The 25,672-nt window shown below is 37.5% G+C and overlaps 1 protein-coding gene across 2 annotated transcripts in view; it reads right to left on the bottom strand.

Moving 5' to 3' along the window:
* Positions 1-25,672, bottom strand: part of chd1 (chromodomain helicase DNA binding protein 1) — a 105,646-nt gene that overhangs the window by 29,089 nt on the left and 50,885 nt on the right. For both annotated transcript variants that reach the window (XM_052019623.1, XM_052019624.1), the window contains exons 6-19: positions 24,884-25,009; positions 21,409-21,680; positions 20,085-20,310; positions 18,610-18,710; positions 15,127-15,305; positions 13,469-13,596; positions 12,282-12,498; positions 11,435-11,524; positions 8,896-9,086; positions 8,113-8,301; positions 6,492-6,654; positions 4,937-5,089; positions 1,686-1,757; positions 170-319 (exon numbers count right to left, since the gene is read on the bottom strand). In XM_052019623.1, coding sequence (XP_051875583.1) covers positions 170-319; positions 1,686-1,757; positions 4,937-5,089; positions 6,492-6,654; positions 8,113-8,301; positions 8,896-9,086; positions 11,435-11,524; positions 12,282-12,498; positions 13,469-13,596; positions 15,127-15,305; positions 18,610-18,710; positions 20,085-20,310; positions 21,409-21,680; positions 24,884-25,009 — 2,257 coding nt within the window. The remainder of the gene's footprint in view (positions 1-169; positions 320-1,685; positions 1,758-4,936; positions 5,090-6,491; positions 6,655-8,112; positions 8,302-8,895; positions 9,087-11,434; positions 11,525-12,281; positions 12,499-13,468; positions 13,597-15,126; positions 15,306-18,609; positions 18,711-20,084; positions 20,311-21,408; positions 21,681-24,883; positions 25,010-25,672) is intronic.

The raw sequence follows: 25,672 nt of genomic DNA, 5'->3' as shown, positions 1-25,672 counted from the left end.
AGAAAAGCTTCAAAACGTTTTTCTTTGAGTTTAGAGTACATGCGAGGAAAGAAATTACTTAAGTAAAACTTTCAGCAGTTAACAAATTGTATTTAACATGGTTGTGATCCCACAACAATGATGACCATGCACATTAACAAAGTGTACCAGTAGCTGAAAAATTAGTTACCTGTTTTTTCTGACCAATTCTATGAGCTCTTGCTTGTGCCTGCAAATCATTCTGTGGATTCCAGTCCGAATCAAAGATAACTACAGTGTCAGCAGATGCTAAGTTTATACCTAATCCTCCTGCTCTGGTTGACAGCAGAAAGCAAAAGTCCTGTGATCATAAAGAGCAAGTCTTATAATAGATTCTTCACAATACTGCATCAGCTTCTTTCTTACTAACCACAGGGGTATGCTAAATACATTGTTGTTTGCCTTCATACTTGTATAGCTACTGCTAGATCAGTATTCTAATCTCTTATTCCTTGCTAATGTTGTAAAACAAACAGTTCAACAAATCCTCAGGTACAAAAATGCAGAAATTTGAATGCAGACTTCTTTAATACCAAAAGCACAATGTGATGTTTACTTTAATAACTCTTAAGAATGTATGTAAATAATCTTTATGAACAATCTCAGAAATATAGAAGTCGATGATGCTTAGTCCATCAATAACAAGAAGCAACTGTATTGTACGTTTCTGTTCTTATTCTCTGTTCCTGTTTTCACAGGTAAAATAATTGGTGAGGACGTGATAAAAAGTGCTGCTGGTTTATCTGGGTATTGGGGTCGATTTAATATTTTACATTTTTTGTTAATAAAATCAATAAAAGTAATCACAATGAGTGGCCAATTATTTATTTTTCCACAATATTTTCATTATAAATCAATTACATATCTCTAATTTAGACCCCATCTACTTCTGCACACCACATTTTATGTAGTAGCAACAGAGGAGATTTACTGATAGGTACCTGAGATGAAAGATACTGTAAAAATTAGTGTAGCAGAGGTTAACAATTAATCTGAAAACAATGTTTGAAATCATGGCAAGATTTTATTTATTAAAAAAGGAAAAACTCTTTCTGATGGCAAATGGTTGGTAAATAAAGTAATAACTGCAAGAATGATGCAACCCAAATCAATAGTGATTTTCAAAAGGGGATTAATTAAATAGCTTTAAAGGGAGAATATTACTCAACTATGGAATAAACACTGGTAAGTGAGATATAATCAGAAAAACATGAATGGCCGCTTTCAATACTGCATCATTCTAGGGTTCAGAAATTGTTTTAAACAGCTTTCAGCTTCCGACACTACTACTACCTGAAATATATTTAAATATATCTCTGCACACTGAGGTGCCCACGGTACAATTGCAATCAAAGATACCACACTGCATGAAATCTAAATGAAAACTGACATCCCAAAATAATCAGTTTCATTACTTTCTACCACACAAGTCTTCCAAGATGATCCATCATCTTGCCCATTAATCAAAGATGGTGCCAATCTGTAAGTGGCTGGCAGAGAATGTAATGCCATATGCATTCCACTTCTCTCAAACAATCCAACCACAAACTGATGAAGCAACTTGGGCAGGAGCACATGCTGGTGTTTGGGGACTAGATTCCTTTAGTTATTGCCCAATGCATTCTACCTTGTCGACACACACATTTAAAAAAAATCTGGAGTCTTACATCTGATGTTTCTGCATTGAAATGGTCCAGGGCCTGCTTCCTTAGCTCCCCCTTAATAGATCCATCTAGTCGCTGTAATAGGAAAAACAAAAATAGTGAAATATAGAAAAAGTCCTTCAACTTTTTTTCTAATGGTGGACATAGGATCTTCCTTCTTAGAGAATAACCTAAGAGAATATTAAGGTTATCTGGGCTAAAAATTGAGTCTTGAGATTTTCCATTGTGTAGCGGTTGCTACCGCGGAATAAAACAAGACTCACTCGGAGGATTGCCAAACAGAACTGGTTTATTTTCCCGCCTTGCGTGGACCCTTTAAGGGAGAAAACTCCCGCCCAAAAAACCGGCAATGACGTAAGTCCTACGTCATCAGGACTTTCCCGCGCGCGGGTTCTCCCCGTCGCTCGGAAAGACGAGGCCCGCCGCCATCTTGGGCCTCGTCGCTCCGACACCGCGCTACCCGACTGCCGAGCCGGTTCGCCCGACTAGATGGTGAGTCGCCACAATTGTCACATAAAATGTTAAGGCAAGACAAGTTCTATTTTAAATTCTTACCCTTGAAGTGATTTTAGCAATTTAAACAAACCAAAGATTATGAATTTTAATGATGGCTGCCTGTACAAGCTTTGAAATGAATCATTTCATGTGCTTCATTCAAGAAAACAAACATGGGAACCAGCTGGGTTATATTAAGTATGCCAATGATAGCTTATAAAAAAATCCATTTATTCATAATCTCTTTTGCGTGACCTTCACATAAAGCAAGCATTAAAATTCCACAGCACTGGGCCTTTGCTTTGTGAGGGAAGATCCACATTTTCACAAAGTAATAGGCTTAAGCAGAAACTATTCAAGTCCATTTAACTACCTTTCTATTTGGATGATGTTAATCTGATTGGAGAATACTATAACTTGGGAAATTTGCTGCAGCAAATGAATTGTTTGCATTTAATATACTCAACAATCCATGACAAAGTAGCCTGCACATTTGCCATTCCAGCACTTAAACATTCACTCCCTCCACAATGATGTAATGTGGCTGCTAAGTGCATCAATTGCAAGATGCACTGCAGCAAATTGCCAATACAGTGCTTCTTTTGCAACACCTCCCAAACCACGATGATAATCTGGAAATACAAGGGCAGTAGGTGCAAGGGAACACCACCACCTGCAAATTTCCCTCCCACACCAATGTCTATGACATACATTGCCTTTTTTTCATTGGCACCAAGTCTAAACTCTTGAAATTCTTAACTAATGGCACAGTCAGACTATCTTCACCACACAGACACTAGAGATTCACAAAGGGGTCTCTCTGCCACCATATCAAACATAATTTGATAATTTGGGGGGGGGGGGGGGGGGGGAGGTTAACAAATGGTCATCTAGACAGTGACATCCACAACTTGTAGATGAATGAAAGAAAAGTATTAGTCCTTGCAGCGATAGTTGTGAAGACAAAAACATTCAAGGAAGCCACAAGAATTAATTAAGCAAGTTGTCATGTGTTTCCAAGTCATGATAACCCATATCTTTCCAGGAATAATTTGCTACAATGATATTTTCAGAGCTTTACAGCATGATTTAGTAAGAATAAACTTTTTGCTTAATCCCAGTGTGAGAAATAAGAAATGCACAGGAAAATAGTATGATCAGGTTGAAGACGGAAGGAAATTTTCAGCAACCATCATCTCTCCCACTCTCAGCATGAACATGATGAGTCATGCAAATTCATTTATAAGTGCATGATTTGGTGGCTTCAAAAAGTCTTTCAAGTTATTTATTTTGAAAAGGATTAAAACATAAAAATGTGAATGATATGCAATAAATTCTGCAGTTCAAAAATAGTTAAAATATGATCTTACAATCACAGGAAGCCTTCCAAACCATTGTGCATGGATCAGCACTTTGAAATAGGTATTTAATTTCCTTCAATTTTTTGCTCTTTAACCATATCCCTGTAATCCCCATTTTTTTCCCTTTTTGTGTGAAAATTATTAAATTTGCTTTCATCCTCCTTCACCATAGAAAGATATAGCAGGGGTAGGCTTTCATCACTCATGCCTATTCAATAAGATCATAACTAATTCAAATCATAACTTATTGCATAAAAATCTTATTTTCAGTCAACTGTCATAAATCTGTTGTCACTGATCCTTCTGCCAATGAAAATACTTCTGCCCATGACACTTCCTCGAAGTTTAGAAAACCTATAGTCATTAACTTTAATAACCACATTAACCATAATTCTTCAAATGAGCAAGATTAGCTTCTGTGGTCTTCACTAAACAACCAAAATCTCTCATCCCTATGATTCTTCTCTCAACATCCTTCCCAAAATGTGGTTTCCAGAACTGAACATAATATTCCACATGAAGCCTAATCAGTGGCTTTATACAATTTAGCTTCATTTCCAGAGATTTGTTTCTTAAAAAAAAAAGGCTTATAAATTTGTTCTACCACCTTCAAAGACTTGCATGCACACATGTCCAAGGTGTGTCTCCTGAACCAACCTTCATAGTTTTATTTGTTCACATTTCCCTTTGTTTTTCTAACCAAAAACATAACTTCATAATTCTTTGTACACGCCACAGCAATATGACCAGATTTTCTTCCTCACAGTCTACTCCCAGGTCTTATCCAATGTTATACTTAACTAATTATATGATCTCCATAAGAGTTAATTTGTTCAGAGATTTTCCTCCTGTCTGTCTAGAAATATTTAACATACGTGCAATTCAATGCCAAGGCTAAATCACTCTGTATAGTGAATCACAATGCCACAAATTAACTATTGCAAAAGAAACAATGTGAAAAATCAGATTGGCTTATTGAATGCCTGTTAAATCGGCACAACAGCACCTTTCAATTATGCTTACAATCAAGGATATACTTTTTTTTAAATCAGAGAGCAGTTTCCCTCTTTGTATGTTCTCCATAAATTCTATCCTTGCTTGGTGTCAGCTTCTACACAACAACTGTGCATAACAGGGGACATGTGGAACTCCATCTGATTTTCACTGGTGGAAAAGGTCTAGTTCTCCCTCAACTTACTGGATGGAGGAATCTTAACTGAATAGGCCAGGGAAGAATTTAAATCCAAGATGCAATCCAATTGTATTCCAATGGACCACTAAATTCCTCAACCCTGTTCAATTATTGTTAAAACACATTGCTCTTCATTTCTGAAGACAAAATGGCACGCAAGACTACTTTGCTGCAATGCTTCATAAATTCAGAATAAGAAAACTGACCTGGAAACAAAACTGTCGACATTTCAGATATTCTGCTAGAATGTCCAGCATTCGAACCATTTGAGAGAAGATAAGAACTCTGTGGCCACGTTCCTTTAGTCGACAAAGCAGCTTGTCCAACAGTATCAGTTTCCCACTACTACGGATCAAGTGCTGGGAAAAGAAATCAGGAAAAATTGACAGACATAGATGCGCAACCCTTTCTTGGGCAGAATCATAACAAAAGTTAATTATCTTTAGAGATGGATGATTAATTAAGAAATATTGCACATTATAATTCCATCTGTTTCAAATTCAAATATTCACTGCAGACTTTTGCCTTTCTTTTATAATAAGAGTTAAAAATAAAACAATGATATTCAAAATGTTGGCATGCATTTTAAGGCACAATAGTAATTTTACAGTTTCTGTCAGGACTTCTGAGAAATCTTTGATTAGGTTTCTCAAAAGTGCATTCAGAAAACTTTTTAAACTTAATTAATTTCCCATTGAAGAAGGAGAAATAAAAACACCTTCTCCGCATATGTTCAATCTTTCCACAGGTATGGATATTTATTAAGGGTAGGGATAGTTTCTCTATGTGTGGTTGGGGGCGTTGGGATAGGAGACGAGGATGTTGCCTCCGTCTTACTCTGAATGACTGCTTACTTTGCAGTATCAATGGAAACAAAACAAATCAGTGAGGGCTTCAACACCAAATCCAAATGACCCTTCATGAGTAGATTAGTTACTAAATTAGTAACCCACATTCCTAGATTAAGGAAACTAGCGAATTCAAAATCCATGAAGGCAATTTGATTGATTTAGGTTAAATTGAATTCAGTGTTTAAAAATCTGTGAAAATGTGGTATGAGGCTGCAGGAATGTGATAAAAAAAACATGGAAAGAAACCTTCTATAAATGACTCCAGTGCCTCATCAATGAAATGAACTTTTGGCAGACCTCAGAGGTAACCGAGCAAACAATTCAAATGTATCAAACTCCTCTAGGATTAACTATTCCAGGCAGTCACCATCACTCGGATTAATCGATAAACAATAAGCAATTCCAACATGGAGAATAACTTTTTAAAAAAGCGATAGTTACATGTTCCTAAATTAATCACTGAAATATTACTGTTTCAGTATCAGCTTGAAAAGGAGACCTGATAAATCAGAACATATTTCTTCTTGGTATTGAGTATGCATTGCATAAGAACATTCTATTAGGTTTCAATGATTTACTTGAATATGGCTCTACCACAGATCCACAATTCCAGTCCTAAATAATGTGATTATCTCAACTCATTCCAGACAAGTTACAGTACTGCACCATGAAGCAAATATTTCTCATACATTAGGTTTAGAGTTTTGGCAGTAAGGTAATATAACCATGTCCAGGTAGTTTGACTCAATAGAAATAAATAATGTATCTAAATAAATGTTTAAGAGGCAAATCTTAAAATAGTAAATAAAAAAATGTCAGTAATCAAGTGTGCCTGCGCACACAAACTGGTGTATGTATTGATGCCTGAGATTATACAATCACTGCAAGCATAAACCTTCTGAAATCATACCTGTAAGGCCTCCTGTCTGTTATACAAATCATTGTCTTCTGGGAATTTAATGAGGTAGCAATGGTTGCAACACTTTTTAAGTTCCATCATGATATTCAGAAACCCAGAAGTGCTGCCTTTACACCCTTTGCTCAAGGCTTTATAATTCCTGGTTAAAATCCACCTATTTCAAAAAAAATACTGACAATTGATTCCAGCATTACAAAGCAATAGTAAGTACAGCCACCAAACTTGATTTTAAGCAAAAAAAACTGCTGGAGGAAATCAGCAGGTCAAGCAATATCTGTAATGATAGTTCCAGTTGTTTGTATTTTTGCTCCAGATTCCAGCATCTGCAGTCTCGTATCTCCAACTTGACGTTTCAAAACTGATCTGCTCCTTGAATATTGGCACATGTCAAGGAGTGTTTAATATTCAAAAACTGAACTTTAAGTTAATGGCTTAATACACTAATAATACACATTACCAAGCCAATATCTAACTTCAACACATTATTGTTAAACCAGTCATTTATACATTCAACACTTTAAAAAAAAACCTTCTTTGGCATTATGTCTCTTTAATTTTATGCATGTGGCCATGTTTTGCAAAACACTCAACATTTTGAAAGAGACCACACTCAAAATATTTTACAATAGAAAATATATACATTCAACCCCTCTAACCCACTGAAACATCATAGGCACTTCATAGAAGAGTTATCAATATTTAACGCCGTTGTATTAACGTATATTAAAGTAGGTGTATAAAAGCATGGTCAATGGATTTTAATACATATCTGAAAGGAGGATGAAGGGTAAGAAGAGCATTCAAGAACTGAGGGCTTTGGCAGCTGAAAGCTCTGCTTACAATGGTGGAATTAATAAATTAGTGGGGCTGGAAAACCAGAACTGGATTGCAGGCTTGGTTGAAATCATAGTGATACACTGGGACAAGACAATAGATTTGGGTACAGGGATGGGAAATTAAAACTGAGGTACTGTTTTAACTTCAAATCAACATAAGCCAGGGAGTGCAGGTGACAAATGAACAAAACTTGATGCAGTGTAATTCTGAATGTCAAGTTTACAAAATAAAATGGCAGGCTGGCTTGGATTACATTGAAACAGTCAAATCTGAAGGTAAACAAAGACATGGGTGGCTGTTTCAGAAGATGAGCTTCAGCAGGGTAGAATTCAAATGATATTAAGGAGGTGGAAATAGGTACTGTCAGTGACAGTGTGGGCATGTGCACCAAAGTTTAACTCAGGTTCGAAAATGATATTAAATCTGCAAGTTGTCAGCAAAATAGATGGAGCCAGGAGCAAGGAACAAAGAGTAAATTATGGTCTTCCTGATCTTGCTAATCCACTACTGAATGTCATACCACAAGATGACAATTTCAAGAAAGTGAAAGGGTTGAGAAGTGGTGGCAAGAGCATGCTGTGTGTTGTCAGTGTACAATTCGAAACCCACACATTATTCAGACAACTGCATTGAGGGGGCAATATATAACTGATAAACAGGAGCACACCAAGGAAGGATGCAGCTTGTCTACTCTTTCTATTTACGAAAGCTAATAGAGCTGCTGTGTGATTATAGTAAAAAGCTTGAAGAAAATTTTTCATGGGCAAACACTTACTTGTAATATTGCTTTTGCACTGCACTCATTTCCACTCGCAAGATCTGTTCAACTTTAGCAGGCAGAGATTTCTCAACATCCTTTTTCACCCTCCGCAGCAAGAATGGCTCCAGTTCTCGGTGAAGACTTGTATAACCAACTTCTCTTCCTTTACCATGTTCCTCTTCAAATACTTCCCAGGAAGAAAACCTTTTCCCCCCCAAAAATAAGGAATAACACTTCTATTAACCCATTCAAAAAAAAATACAGCAAGGCAATGATTGGTAGCTAACATATGAAACAGTAGGTTTTTAACATTCTTAAAAGGTTTTATTTTCTTGACGTAGCAAAAGTAATTCTTTACCAGCTGCTGAAACCTGATGCAAGTTTTATCTCAAAAAACCTGCTTTTAAATTACTTTTGTACCTGGAAATTGGAGTAAAAAGCCAACTTAAAACTACTGAATATTTTTCCCCATTTAAAAAAAAAACTTGCAATTGTGAAGCACCTTTCATATCATCAGAATGTTTAAACCATTTTGTAGCCAATGAAGTAAATTTGAAAGGTAGTCACCATTGTAATGCAGGAAATATGTCAGCTAATTTGCCTTCAGCAATATCCCATAAATAATATTGAAATGTTCAGTTTGAGAAATGTAGACTAGGAGATAAACACTGGTCAGGATAAGGGATTTCCTTGGGTTAAATGATTATCCCGTGCAAGGGAAACTTCCTAACTATAACACTTCACCTCCCCTACATTTTTGGTCCTATATTCCAGACTTGAGTTCTTAGTCCCACTTACTTTTCTGGCATGATGAAGTGAAGGAGAGACCAGAGTTCTTTAAGCGAGTTTTGGAGTGGAGTTCCTGTAATTAGCAGCCTGTGATTTGATTTAAAATCCATCATGGTTTTATAAAGGAGAGAATCATCATTCTTCAAACGATGAGCTTCGTCTACCCCGATGAAAGCCCAATTTACACTTCCAAGGAATGACTGAAACAAAACATCAAATTCCAACAGTTAAAAATATTTTAATCTACCTTAATCAGTATTTCATATCTGAACTCTGGTCAGAAGAAGTTGACAAAATATTGGAACAGATTTCTATCAATTTATTTTTTAGACAGTGGCTTCAAAAAATGCAAATACAGAACTGCAGAACTCAGTAATCTAGGATATAATTAGAGATTGAGAATCCACCTGTATTTTCACCCAAACAACAGCTTTTATTCAAAATCTTAGGAATTGCAGCAAGCTTGTGAATCCAGAGTGATCACAGGTCAGCTTAATACCATTTTCATATTACCTATGAATAGCACTATTAGTACAGGCCACTTGATATTGTTAACATATCTAAGATATGGGCCAAATTTTGGGACTTCCATAACCATAAAAGTCTACAACAAGTCATGATGTGATATCCTTTGCCATCAGGTACATGTCCTTGCCAGCTTTCCAATGCCCAACTTATGTACAGCCAATACACATGAACAAGTATTTGGGAGACCAGCAAGATGTATTTGCCAGCTGCTGCAGAGCTGCGGGCATCTTCTGCCACGTGGCAACTTGGTTTACAGCCACATTTCCGACTTGCGAACTGTTTGAGTAATGAACAGTTCACAGGAGTGGAAACCTACCATAACCTGGGGACGACCTATATACAGCTGTGTTCCAAAGCATGAATAATATTTTTAAATACCCAGTATTATGAGCTTTCAAATTAGACTTTCTAACCCATCTGGCACAAAAGCCTCTTCAGTATCTGCAAAAATTCTTCTTTGTCAAAATGGCTGTTTTCCATTGGTAACTGAGTCATAATTGAAATTGCAAATTATAGTGCAGCCTTGATACTTGTCCACTACAAATGTTATACGGTCAGTGCAATCCGAATTCAAATTATATTTCGTAGATGAAACATACATAAGCTTACTTTATTGACTTTTAAGCCCAAAATTAGAGAGCTAGTACACAAACCATGTTCTTTTTTGAAAAATAATCTTCTATTTATTAATGAGTTTCCATATACCTAAATCCAAATACTGCTCTCATCAGATAACTGTCATTTTACTCTTTTGCAGTCGATTTATTTAAGTCAAGCTGAATTCTATTATGAATGTCCACAGCTACGAATTGCATTTTTGGATCTAGTGCTCCCTTTTGGCATTTCCTTGAAAACTGATAAAATTAAGTGCACTAATTATCTTGATTTCATTGACTAAGTACCATTAAATATTTTAACCTTTCAGATTATTAGATTAAAAGCTACACAAATGTGAAAGTTTTCTTCCCTCATTTATTCTGACATGGATGTGGATATTGCTGTCAACACTAGCATTTATTGTCCATCTGTAACTGTCAGTGAACCAAGGAGGAATTAGGTCAACAGCATTGATAGGTCTAGAGTTGAACATAGCCAAGATTGGGTAAATGTGAGAGATTTTCATCCTGGAAGGATGCGAGTGAACCAGAAAAATATAGTAGTTTCTTAGTTACCATTACTTACAGTAGCTAATTAAAAACATCTTTAATTAATTATTGAATTTATATTGTCCACCTGTCATCACGATACACCTGCCAACCCTCTGCCCCCACCTTACCATTATTGGATTCCACTGTTTTAAGTAGTTTTTTTTAAACATGTATAGTGTTTAATACACCTCAAGTGGCTGCACAAGGAATGGCCGCTTCCTAGCTTATTGGTTCGTCCATCAGGTGAATATGTGTTTTCTCATTGGTTGGTTTTGCCACAGATATTTAATAGGTTTTCTGATTGGAATGTTGTTAGCTAAGGAGTACCTCTTATCTCGGGTATAAAAGGTGTTGTTTTTGTTAATCACTCTCTTGCTTATCTCTCTCTCTTCCCCCCCCACCACCGGCCCTAGCTCATCTTTAGTTCCTTTTGTCTCGGTTCATCTCCTAGTAGTAAAGCTAGTGCCATGTGCTCTGACTGTTTCTTAGTTTTAAACTTTTCCAATAAAACTTTGTGAAGCACCAAGTTGTTTACAACTCATTCCTGGACTCCTGAAAGAACCTGCGGATTCTAAAATAACTGGATCCGACACTATCATTTTACAATAATCTAGTATTCATGGTTACTAGCATCTTTTTAAATTCCAGGTTTACTTAATGACTTGAATATAAATTCACCAACTGCAATGATTTTAAACCAGTCTCCGATCAATAGTCCAGAATTGTGTTCAGTAATTTTACTATACTACCATTTGCAGTGCAGTTTCCTTACAAAATATAAAAACAGTTGTTTTTCCAAAGACATTATTAGGCTCAATCAATAGTGAGAATTATGAATGGAATGAAACTCCAGAGAATGGTTGGATATCTACCTTGTCCTTTAGCAAAATCTCATATGTTGTCAGCAAGATATTGAACTTCAATCTCTTGGTCTGGGGATGCATCCATTCATATGTTCTTATCTGATAACAAAATAAACAAAGTTAAAACAACTAAAAGGTTACGCTGATGGCTCTTGATAGATTATTTCACTTTGACAGAATGGGGATGATTGGGTGGGGGGGGGGGGGGGGGAGAACATTCAACTAAAATATGCAACATACAAGCTCAGATGGTGCACTGCTCATTTCCCCAAAAGTGGTGAGGCTTGGGATGACAGTAACAGCCCAGGTATACATAAGATCTCTGCATGACTTCAGAAGTGAGCTGCACTAGCAGTGGTTGAAGAGATCATAGCATGTAATAGAATACAACCGGATTACCCATTAATACACAGTGATTGTGACCCTTTGGATTTGTTAAACATTTTTGGGCGGGGGGGGGGAGGGTGTTGAGGAGATTACGGATATTTTCCTAGTGTCTGGTGCAGTAAGGCATATAATGCCAGGAAACTAGATGGATGAGAGCAGTAGGACCTGTGATGAAAGTACAGTTGGGGGTAATTTGCAGCCATCATTTTCAAACACAGAAGTGTTACTCCACAGAGCCATTTTGTGAAAAAACTTCAGAAAGATATCAAATTTTACCACACAATCAGATCAAATTGTTTGGGGTAAGATATTATCCAATGTTATAGTTGTTTAGCCCAGATAGTTATAGTAAATAATTTGAACTAGTGGATGCAGTTCAAGGTAACTTTAATGTTATCTGTGCTCCATAGAAGCCAGAAAGCCTAATTGTGGGATGGAACATTAAAACAATTATCAACTAACATCTTACCATATTACGGCTACTGATGTCTCCCAAGTAAACGACAACATTCATTTCAGGTGCCCACATCTCAATTTCACGTTGCCAGGAAGTGAGAGTTGAGAGCGGAACTACCAAAAGGAAAGGTCCAAACAGCTGATGTTCATGGAATATGTAACTGAGGAAGGAGATGGTTTGTATGGTTTTCCCTAGACCCATTTCATCCGCAAGAATAACACTATTGTTCCTGTGAAATAAAGACAGCAAGGAATCATTTTTAAAAACAGCATTTTAGCCGTTTGCTTTCATTTTGTGTAAATTATCAAACTAGTTAAAATGCAGGGAAAGCTATCTAAAACAAACTTTTAAAGATTGTTTAATAGTAACCAAAATGTCACTCTACAGTTTGAATCATCACAAGACAAACAAAAACTGATACAATTTTTAACCAACTATTTTGGAAGAAAAATTACACAAAATAACCATTTCAAAATTTGTCTTGTACACTTAACTGGGTAATCTAAACATTTAAACCAAATCTGTCCTCCAGACCCCTGCCTCAAAGATTTAAAATAAGATATATGAAAAACTATAAATTAGAGGTTGAGTTTTCACTTGTTTGGGGTAAAATTGGCTGAACCAGCCTAAAGGCTTGAGGAATTTTAAACACAAGGTTCTTTCCATCACTTGCATTCATTCAAGAAATGCCCTCAAATCAAGTTAATTTCCTGAGGCAAACAGGCAGCAATAGGCAGGTTTTGAATACATCCAATTAATTAAGATATCTTTATTAATCATACGTACATTGAAACACACAGTGAAATACATCTTTGCGTAGTATTCTGGGGGCAGTCCGCAAGTGTCGCCATGCTTCCAGCGCCAACAGAGCATGCCCACAACTTCCTAACCTGTACGTCTTTGGAATGTGGGAGGAAACTGGAGCACCCGGAGGAAGCCCACACAGACACAGGAAGAACGTACAAACTCCTTATAGACAGTGGCCGGATTTGAACCCGGATTGCTGGCATTGTAAAGCATTACGCTAACCGCTACACTACCTTATGGAATTCTGGAAGATTTTATGCAGTTATTCACATAAACATACTTTATAAGAAACTTGAACTGTAATTTAACCAGTACAAAGTGCATTTAATATCAATTGTGCCCAAAACAGTTTGAATTTTGAAATATCTAACATGGGGTCTGTAATTACTTACTTGCACCAGGAGTGCGCCAACCAATTTAAGCCATTTAACTGATAGTCTCTGAGCTCCAATACATCAGAGCTACCAATGTAGGCTGGCTGTTTCTTCAGTGCAACAAATCTGGGTCTTTGCTTTAAGACCTGCATAAAACACAAAATTAAAAGTGTGAACACCACCAAGAGCCTCCTAGCTTACATGCCATCAACTGTAATCTAATTGGGAACTGTAATAGAACAAGTGAAATGTTCCATTAGACACACATTCAATCTGGTGTTTGTACTACATCATTTGAAGTGCCTGTGGAATTCTTCCTGACTAAAGGATGGCCAATTACCCATTATTCTATTGATTGCTCATTCACCGATCCTCAACGATTTATGAAACACAAAGTAAACTTCTAGTTAAATTCTAATGTTAAAATGTTTATCATGAGATATAGACCTCTTTGAGCATCACAATGGAAACGACATTCAATGTTCAACTGGGTTGATGAAGTGACAAGGAAATTTCTCAAGTGTAACGGGAAACAAATTTAAGTAAAAGAAAATGAGAGAACTCCACATGAATTATGGATGATCTACAATCAGCACTTTACAAATTAAAACTAATCACATCCTGAATTTCTTTTAAGAAAACATGTTTAAAATTCTTCAGGTTCAAAGATATTTGAATTGTGATTAGCTCCTGAAGGATTAAGTTGCATTTATGAACAAGTTTCATTTAAAGAATCTTTAAGAATTTCAAATAACCATAAATAACAAAAATAGCTATAAGCCCAAAAAACATTTAGATTTTAATAAAACTGTTCAACCAGCTGACTTTAATAGAGCATTAATACCCTACCCAGAATGCAGCTTTGCTGAAAACATAGATTTTGCAATATTAAGCCTCTAATAAATACTTTTGCCTGGTCCATCAGTTCCAAGTGCTATCCCACACATGCTCTCAGACAAATCTATATCCAGTCTGGAAGGCTAGGAGGAAGCATGCAGTGGTGCTGCCAGTTGTAGGGTCAGGGATCAGTGACAGGAAAAAAATGGCAGGTCTGCCTGCAGAGGTTTCTGAGAATTACTCACTAATGGTTCAACGGGACCCACTCCCAGGACTGAATCAGGCCAAGTGTTGCAGCAATGTCTCTTGCAGGCCAAACATTTTATTTATTTGTTTGAAGGATGCAGACATTGCGAACATTACTTTCCATTTTACTTGCCCCCTCAGTCAGGGGCATTTAAGAGTCGATCACACTTAGGCCAGCTGGGAGTAAGATGGCAGATTTCCTCCCCTGAAGGTCATTAATGAACTGATACGGTTTTACAAAAATACAATTTCATGGTTCCCTCTCCTGAAACTAGCCTGCTTAAAATAATTATTTAATGACTTGAATTTAAATTCCCCAGCTGCCATCATGGGACCCTCGCTGACCCCCATCTGCACCCCTCCCCAGAAACAACTACACCTCTTGACTTCTGCAACTTACCACTTAATAAAACCACATCCTCCACACACGACATACCTTTGCAAACAAGTCAGGCCAAGTACAAACCATCCACTTTAAGACTGTTCAGTAGAGAATATATGGCAAAGATTTTCTTCATAAATGTTATATGGAAATATTCAGCTGTATATAAATAGTTTAGTGCATATAAATCCAAATATTTAAGTTTAATTACCTTGCACTCCTTCAAAGGGATGGTTTTGGATTGGTTCCGGTTAGTATATGAATCAATGTGTGACTGAAACTTTCGGGACATAAGAGCACCATCTTCCCAACTGCACTCAGAGTAGGACAGTCCTTGCCATTTGCACAAGTAGTCTGGATGACCGGAAGCAGACTTTTGGTTGGAGTGTGCTGGTAGTGATAAAATAGATAAATGAAGACTTGCCAATAATGACAAAAATGTATCCAACTTAAAAGAGTAATTCTTGTATACTGCTTTTTTTTAATAATACCATATCAAACTACTATTGATGCTGGGAAAGCTAAAACAAACACAAAATGCTGGAATTATTCCACAAGTTATACACCGTGTGCACAAAAACCATCAACATCATGACCTGAAATTTTAACTTTCTTCTGATGCTGCCAGAACTGCAACAAATACTTTCTGTATTTACCACAATACTCCAATTGAGTATCCCAATTCAGTATTACATCCTAACAGGAATGTTCTTTAACTTAAAAAGTCTCAAAAAAGGCTAAAGAAATTCTGGATTTTCTATTAATTCATTAGCATGAATCACAGTCTGCACCTCCACACCCAACTGTTTTCCCATTCATACTTAAAAATCTTACTTACACTGACATTGCAGAAAATTGAATTAGAGTTATAGGGTCAAAGAATTGTACTGCATAGAAACAGGCCAAGGTCTAACCTGACCATCATGCCCATCCATACTAATCCCACTTGCCTGCATTAATTCCATATCCCACTGTACCATCCTCATTTCACTACCTGTCCAGGTATTTCTTGCATTTTGTTACTGTTCCTGCCTCCATAATCCCCACTGGCAGCTCATTCCAGATACCAACGTGTGAGAAATTTACCCCTCACGTCCCCTCTGAACCTCCTCCCTCTCACCTTAAACGCATGCTCTCTAGTTTGAGACACCCCCTCTACCATGGGATACAGATTCTGGCTATCTACCCTATCTAGACCTCTCACAATTTTATATACCTCTATATGACCTCTCAGATTCCATTGCTCCAGGGAAAACATACAACAGTACAGCACAGAAATAGGCCCTTCGGCCACGATGTCTGTGCCAACTGTGACCCAGCCTATCCAAATTCTCCTTATAACTCAAGCCCTCCAATTTAGGCAACATCCTTGTGAATCTTTTCCACACTGTCTCTAGCTTAATCATATCATTCCTGTAGCACGGCAACCAGAACTGCACACAATATTCCAAGTGTGACCAATGTTTTGTACAACTATAATGTGACGTGCCAACTCTTGTACTCAATGAAGACAAGCATGCCTTATGCCTTCTTCACTACCTTGTCTAACTTTCAGAAAACCATGTACTTGTACTCGAAGGTCTCTCTGTTCAACAACACTCCCGAGAGCCCTGCCATTCACTGCATACATCCTGCCCTGGTTTAACTTCCCAAGATGCATCACTTTGTCCAAGTTAAAATTCCAGCTGCCATTCCTTGGCCCACTTCTCTAGTTCATCTAGATCCTGTTGTAATCTTAGACCTTCACACTTTCACTGTCTACACCACCATCAATTTTGGTATCATCTGCAAAATTACAAATCATGCCATTTTTAATTCTGTCTCTCAGCGTCCCTTCCAATAACTTTCCCATTACCAATGTAAGGCTCACTGGCCTTTCAATTCCTGGTTTATCTCTGCTGCTCTTCTGAAATAAAGGCACATTAGCTATCTTCCAGTCTTTCAGTATTTCACCTGTGGCTAAGAAAGTTACGAATATCTCTGTCAGGGCCCCAGCAATCTCCTCCCTTGGCTTTTAACATCTGAGGATACACCTGGTTGGGCCCCAGTGATTTATCCAGCTTTATACATTTCAGGACCTCCAACACCACCGCTTTCATACTGTTGATATGTTCCAGGATATCATTGTTCCCTCCCCTGAACTCATGAGCTTCCATGCCCTTCTCCACAGTAAATACAGGCAAGAATTATTCATTTAAGACCTCACCTATTTCTCATGGCTCCCCACACAGATTACACTGATACTTAAGGGGAGCTACTCTCTCCGTAGCTACCCTTTTATTGTTAATACACTTACAGAATCTTTTAGGATTTTTCTTTACCTTATCATCTGCCAGGGATATCTCACAGCCCCTTTTGCCCTCCTAATTACCTTCTTAAGTGTCCTTTTGCATCCCTTGTACTCTTCAAGGGACTCGTTTGATCACAGCTGCCTGTCCTTAACATATACCTCCCTTTTCTTGACCAGACTCTCAATATCCCTTATAATTAATATTTTATATTAGATTCCAAAGAACTCAGGTTGACATAGTAATTTAATTTGGACACTTGCAACTAAACCTAAAGACTTCAAAGATGAAATTACAATTTTTGAAGAAGAGTTTTTAAACTCACTTCAAAAAAAGTTCCCTGAAAGCTTGTTTCTTTTATTTTGCCAATGACGACAAATGCATTAGAAAAATAGAATTAAAAAAAATAGATGAGATTAACCTGTTAAGAATCCTCAGAGGAAACAAGGTACAAATACAGTATTAACAACAGTAAAGATGAACCAGCTTGGATAAATATTACCAATAAAAGGTCATGTCTGCTTAAGTTACACCGAGACCTCTGAAGAAAATTGCTACAACTTCTACTTGCAAGTACATAATCAGCTGCTATAAGCCTGCCCTATTAAATATAAAAATTGTCAAATATTTTCCCCATGAATAGCAATGGTTTTGAAAGTCTACCATCATAACATATGTTGCTTGAAAATTATTTTCTGATGATTTTTCTCTTGCTTTCCACTGGCCTGCAATTTCAGAATTCACTGCTCCTCTTGTTAAGCTGTTCCAGTACATCATGACACTAGCATTTACCCAACACTGCAACAATTCCCTAGAATAGAACAAATCCAGCCTATTTATCTCCTCTAGTCATCAGTGAAGTGAGGATTCACGTTATCAACAAGCAAAATCTATCCAAGTGAGCTGCTGCTGACATTTATTTTGGGTTCAGAGGATCTTCAAAGAGGATCCAGACATCATCATAGCCTTTAACATAGACAAGAACACAATTCACAATGGCAGCAAAGAGTACCCAGTCTTTGACATCAAGTCAGCATTAATACAAAAGACCAAACAAAAGCTCTCAATGACAGAAATCATATCAGACTAAGATATTTTAACACTGACCATTCACTACAGCTTCATGACATTGCTGCACAAGTTGATCACAAAAAAAATAAGGAAAAATAAAATCTTAATCCTTTTAGTTTAATATAATAGAAAGTATTCTGACATATACATATCAAGCTAAAGAAAATGTAATGCATCTACTTCATCAACACCGTACCAAAAGGAACTTAGAAAAACATTCTAATGCAATCCATACTTTACAGAAGCAAGCCAATATTACGTAATATAAGCCGAAACAGTAAACCCTACATATGTTATACTTGAAGTCAAAAGAATATCTATTTAAAAATTCTTACCAATTATTCGTTCCACCAACTGATACTGCCTGTGCAAATCATCTACCAATTCCTGTTGACAGTTCAAATATTCTATATCTTCAGGAGATGCTGTTTTCAGCCTATAAAGTTAAATATATATTTTAAGTTTCAAAATTATACTTAAAGTAAAACCTAACAGTAATAAAAAATGACTTCAAGGCTAACTAGCTCATCTTCTGTTTGAAAATAATTTCTCAGCTATAACTTTTAGTACTTATTCTCTTCCAAAACATTTCTCCAAATTTATACTACTGTCCTGAGTTTGTGATGGTAAAAGCAAAAAGACTGCAAATGTTTACTCTTATGACTATATGAAAATATCAGCAATTTGGGGATTTCTGGGATTCCACATTTTGACACAGAAATCCTGATAATTGTCAGTTATTCTAAACATCTACACAAATTGTCTTTTATGTTCCAATTAATATGAAGATTAAGGAGATAATGTGAGCTAGGGATAACTGGCCACTAGCTACAAAATCTGGCAGTGTAAAATGTTAATAGACAAGAACAGTTTCAAAAATACCCAGGGAACAGATGTTAAATTATTTTTGTTTTAAAAACAAACATCTCTCCTATGGCAGAAAGGCACACCAATGAAAAATCTTAGAGTCTTTTGTCCCAATGCATAATTGGAGGATCACTGAAACCCAGTATGCAGTTTTTAAAGATCAAGGCAAGTGGTGTTGGCTCTCAGCTGAAGGTGAAACCAGAGTCTTTTTCTAAGAATGGCATCAACAGAACTTTCAAGTGAACCTGCTAGTCACTGTGCTCAAATAACACCACCCCACTTCTCCCAGGCAGATGCAGTGTTCAGAAAACGTTTGTTTACATTGAAGATCCTTCCTGAACTTGAATGGGTGAAAGATTGGCCATGTGACAATTTTGCTTTAATTGCATATCTGACAAAAGCTACCTGGTTTTCTAAGTGTTAAGATTGCCAGCTCCTACACCTTGAAAATTAGTATCCTACTCATATTACCTTACAACAGAGAAGAGGCCATTCAGCCCATTAAGTCTATGCCAGCTATCATATCAATCCCATTCCCGGTAAACTAATTTCTCATGCATGCCCATTAACACCCACCTCATTTTCCCACTGCCAACTCAAAGGGGTCTGGGGTCTAGTTTACAGTGGCTAGTTAACCTAACAACCAGCACGTCTTTAGCATGTGGAAGGAAACCACAGCACCGGGGGAAACCCAGTGGTTTCAGGGAGAATATGCAGACTCCACACAGACCAGATTGGAAGTCAGAACAAAACTTGGGTCACTATCTGGAGCACCAGTGAACCGTCCCAATTCCAAAAAACCTAGCATTTATTGTTCCAGCTGCAAAAGAAAATGAACCTTGTGCAGATGCAGAAGAATAAAATAATGCGAAGATATACATGGTTTCAGAAAGCTGCATGTCAGTTTTTTTTAAAAAAAGAGATTCTTATCTGAATTACATACCATCGTTTGGTTTCCTCCTCCTTTTTCTTATAGTTCTCCAATTTCTTCATTCCTTTCGTATTCTGTTGCAAAAGCGTTTCTTCACTTTCCCAGGTGTTGTGGAGGTGAGACCATCCCTTCCATTTAATTAGATACTGCTGTTCTCCAACCTCCCTCAAGGGGTCAAAACCACTATTGGGGTCACCCTCAGCCTCTACTGCATAGGTAGTGGTGGCTGCACCAGTTGCTAAACAGTATGAAATAATTTAAAATATTAAACACGAATCTTAGTTTACAAGTTAATTTTGATTTGGATGACTTCCCATTAATTGCTTTAATGGAAAAACTCATTATACATTAACATTTAACACAAGTATTTATCACCCACATACAATCTTCTTGGTAAATACTTTGCTAATAAGTTTAGTTGAAAACTGTAATACTCCAAAATCAATTTCATGCTGTATGCATCATCCAGAACAGAACTGCACCACTGCCTGACACCAGCCTTCTCTGGAAGCTGACTGTGCTTGACTACAATGCACCCTCTGCATCCACCTCCTGAAACTGTAGGCGCAGACTAACCTCACACAAAACGAAGCTCCTCAATGTCTTAAGAACATGTTATTACTAACTTCATACAGCAAGAAGGGAAAAATGGGAAGTATTTTCTTTATAGGTATTTCCAGATGTGTATTAATTGTTGGACATGTGAAAGATATATTGGAGCCCAACTGAGCACTACCCCACAAATTCTCTCAGTGCTCTTGGACCAGGAGAAAAATATTTTTACTAATAAGTACCAGAAAACAAAGAAGAAAATCATCAAAACTAACCAACTCACTTAATGTGACCAGACAGCTTGATGAAAGTAGCCACATTGTTTACATTCACTTGGCTAGTGAGAGCACATTAGCGCTGATGAGCGCTCAGTAATGACCCTACTTAGAGCTGATTTAATTAGCATTCTTATTCTCAGAAACGTATCCCAAGTGTTAAGTGAACTACCAGTATATCAAAGAGGCCACATAAAAATTTAATAGGATGGACACCCTCTTGCTCGTGCTTCACAATTGCAATGCCTTATTAGGACCTATTTCAATAAGTACAATGAGGTTTTCAATACATTTTGCTATATTTAAAAATATCTGTTCCACCAAGGGTGGGAACATAATCCAAAATTCATGAAGGAAGGATCATGGATAATAAAGATTAAGCAAATCAAGCAATGCATAAATTGTCTAAATTATATTGGTAAAATGGTTTTGCTTGTATGAATTTGTTATTGAGTACGTGCCATTATTTAAATGGTATTTTACCATGTCTTTGAAGATTAATAACGTACCTCCTTTCCTTCCAACTCGCGATTCCATTACTCTTTCTAACGTTTCAAATTCTTCTTCTTCTTCTGGGGGAGGAGGGAGATCCTCCCCACAGATTTCGAGCAAATCATCAGAATCTGTTTTAGCATCTTCGTCTTCCTTGTAGCTGACATTTACTGTTGCCTGACGACGAGAACCCCTCTTATGTTCATCGTCATCGTCATCATCATCATCTGATGATGATTCAACTGGTCTCTTCAGTCCCTTTCCCTTCTTTACCTTTTTTGTTTTGGCCCTTTAATGATAATACAATTTTAAGTTTGCAGCTATTATTTTCCCGTCAACTCAAGGCCAAACAAAGACGAAGCAACAATGGTTTTAAAATGCATATGTTAGGAGGGGGCGACCCATTTCAATGCTGTACACTTCCATTCTTTGCAAAAGGTAAGATATTTATTAGTCACATGTACAATGAAACATACAGTGAAATGCATCTTTTTGCATTACTGAGAATGTGTTGGAGGAGCCCACAAGTGTCGTCACTCTTCTGGCGCCAACGTAGCATGCCCACAGCTCCTAACCTGTAAGTCTTTGGAACGTGGGAGGAAACTGGAGCACCCAGAGGAAACCCACGCAGACACGGGGAGAAAGTACAAACTCCTTACAGACAGTGGTGGAATTGAACCCAGGTTGCTGGCGCTGTGGGTCCTTTGTTTACCTCCAAAACTGTACTACTACTTCCCTAGTTCTAACTCTGCTATTCTTCTGTGCATTTTCTTCTTTCCTGTTATGATCTGCATGCGCTATGTACCTGCCAATTTAGTTTAAACCCTTCCACATCATAGTCCTGAATGCCATCAAATCCCCAGCCTCAAGACATTCAACCTGTCCATCATTAATAGGTCTGACCTATTCCAGAACTAGTCCCAATAAGCCAAGAATCTGAAGCCCTCTCTCCTGCGCCATGTCTTTAGCCAAGTATTAATTTGCCCAGTGCTCCTAATTCTGTTCTCATTAATGTGTGGCACCAGGAGTAATCCATAGATTACTACCATTGAATCTGTTCATTTTAATTTCTGCCCTTCCTTCTGAAACTGACTATAGGATATTAACCCTCATTCCCTACGTCGTTGGTTCTTATGCAAACCGTCAACTCTGCCTCCTCCCCATCCCCTCAGAATGTTCTGCAACCTTACCCCAACATCAGAGGCAACACACCATGCAAGACCCTGAGTTGACAGTTATAGAAGTGGCCTGTTCATTCAACACTCTATGTGTACTGCATTTCTAATTTTCTTTCTTTCTGTTTAATCCTTTATCAAATACAGCCCTGTTATAGATGAAAAGACAAACTTCTGGAGGAATTCAGCAGGTCAGGCAGCATCTGTGGAGGGAAATAGACAACAGTTGTCTGGACTGGTCCATTTTCCTTCACAGATGCTGCCTGACCCACTAAGTTCCTCTGGCAGTTTGTTTTTTGCACCCGATTCCAGCATCTGCAGCTTCTTGTGGCTCCTGTTAAAGACCACACTCCTTTAAGATGTCACCACCCTACTTGAATGTAATACTAAGTTCTATCTTGAAGGATACCCGCACACATTTTGTGCTTCTTACCCCTTTTTGATGCCTACCCCCTCCACCCACCCACTTCCTATACTGATCTGATGTCAGGTGTTAACTTCTGGATACAAACCATGAAACTCTCAGCTTGCCTTTACTGCAGTAACTCCAGCTACCAGTTAAGTCCAGAAATCCTACCGATAAGTTCAATTAGCAGAGTGAACACAATTAGCAGAGTGGAAGTAGCTGAAGCATTCGTTGAAAAAGCTAGCAATGAAGTGATGAAATGAGTGGCCTCGGAGAGATAATTCTATGTATGAACTCTACTAAAGTATTTTTACACTGATTTTTGCTTCACTTTTTCTAAGATCACCCTTCCCAAATACTCCACCAGTGCATCTCATCCTAGGAATCAGCACCTCCTTTATTTTTGGACTATAAACATACTGTTATAATTGGGCATTGGCTCAACACATTTTAGTGTTATAGTCGTTTTCCCTACACCTATTGCCTCTGTCTTCATTTCTTTCTGTTTCTCAAGTACCTTCTGACTAAGGGGTTAATTTCAGACAGGTCTCTTATCACCACTCTATCACAGTCCCAACAGGACTGTACCTGCAGCTCACTAAATTTATTTAGTATTCTACATTTACTTACAAACATACAACCCAAACCAGCCAAACATTGACACAGTTGCCCTACCTGATCCCTCCTATTTTTGAACTATTCCTTGCTTTAATGCCTTTCCGAATAACTTGTTGCACTCTCTAATATTTCCTGATGGTTGTCATCTTCCCCCTTCTTCCACATTAATTTAAATTCTCTCCCACAGCACAAGGTGACATCCCTCTGTTCATTCCAAATTAACTACTGAGAGCTTTGATGTCATAAATCAAATAATTATCAGTTATCTCAGTTCCAGGGAATCAACATAAGCAGTCATTAGTGCTTTTCTATGTATAATCCCTATATATTATGTGAACATATAGGGGTTATTACTATATTCAAACCTTTCAATATGTTTCTAATTTGGAATACCTTGAAGATTTTCTCTCCACCAGATTTTCTGTATTATATATTTCTGAACAGAAGCTACAGAATACTTTGTGGAAATATCAATTACACACAACATATACAGTGATGCACATGTGCACACACATGCGATCTTTGAAAACTACCAAACAGATGAATATTGCACCTGCAATTCGATTCTTATTTTCCTTCTATCACCCTCTGAAGCCATTAATCTCTTGCTTAGTATAAGCCCAAGCTGACCTATTTGCATCTTTTCCAAGCATTACTCTTCACAAAGAATGTCAGAAGACCGTCAAAGATCCCCGCCATGCTATCTTCTCACAGCTACCATCAGGCAGGAGGTACTGAAGCCTCAAGTTCCACACCACCAGATTCAAGAACAGCTACTTCGCTTCAACCATTTGGTTCTTGAACCAACCTGCACAACCCTAATCACTACCTCTGTATAGCAACCCTATGACCACTTTGCACTACAATGGACTTTGTTTTTATTTGTTCTAATTGTGTTCTTTTTGTTTCTCCTGTGAATGTTGCGTCTCTATTGCTGCTGCAAGCAAGTTTTTCATTGCACCCATGCATACATGTACTTGTACATATGACAATAAATTTGATTTTGATTAGATGCAAGAAAGGGCATAATATCTAACTCAAATCCAGCCCGTATTTGATAGTCATACTTGCATACTGATAAAGTGGGAAAGCCTGTGACAATTGACCACATCAATGAGAAACATATCCAGTTTTTATTCATTAATATTGCTTCAGCGAAGGTCACATTAACAACAAAATGACTGATAAAGTGCCTAATCATTCTACAAGATTCAGAAATTCAGTACACCTCTGGAAGAACTGACAGTCAGTTAGGAAAGCTAATTCCTCATTTTAAATTCCTCAAACTTTTACCTGCACTGAGGTTTCCTGCTTTTCACTTTGTTGTTGGGCTGGTAGTCAGACTCGCTATCTCCTGAGGTACTCTTCTCTCGATCATCTTCCTCCTCAGAACCAGAACCAGACATCTGCCAGTCTTCACTAGAGAGGAAACAGCATGACAAAAAGGGAAACTAATGACATTATTTCACTATTATGCAAAACTTTAAAGTAGGCCCACCCAGTCTGAAGAGTTTCCCTCATCACCGCTGGGTCAGTACCAAGCATAGCTGACCTATCATTGACATCAAAAGGATCACTGCTCAAGAAGCCCATGGCTACCACCTCCTTAGGGCAATTAGTAATGGCCAATAAATGCAAACATGCCACAGCGCCCACAACAAAGAAAGTAGTCAATTTATCACTATGCAAACTCTATTTTGATGTTTACTCTTAGCCCTCAGTGTGAAGAAATTTGAATGCTTTTTAAAAAAAATTAAATGCGTAAACTTTTTTCCAACATTTTTAAATACTCACTGACAATGATTGATGGATGACTAATGACTGTGCCCTTCACAAAATTCATAAATAATTGCAACAAGTTGTAGGAAGATTTTAAGCTTTCAGACATGCCACTTATTGCGAATTGAAAATTGGCAGAAATCCATACTGCTTGCATAATAATTTTCATAATTTTGTAATTCTGATTAGCGGCAAGTAATTTTTGCATCACAAAAGTGCTGGCCAATAACCACCCCCAACAACAGAGGATAACCACCTGGCTTTGACGTTCAATGGCATCACCATTACCTAGTCACCGACCAT

The sequence above is a fragment of the Pristis pectinata genome, chromosome 7 (assembly GCF_009764475.1).
Source record: "Pristis pectinata isolate sPriPec2 chromosome 7, sPriPec2.1.pri, whole genome shotgun sequence".
NCBI classification, from domain to species: Eukaryota; Metazoa; Chordata; class Chondrichthyes; order Rhinopristiformes; family Pristidae; genus Pristis; species Pristis pectinata.
This window is presented reverse-complemented; position numbering and strand designations above follow the sequence as displayed.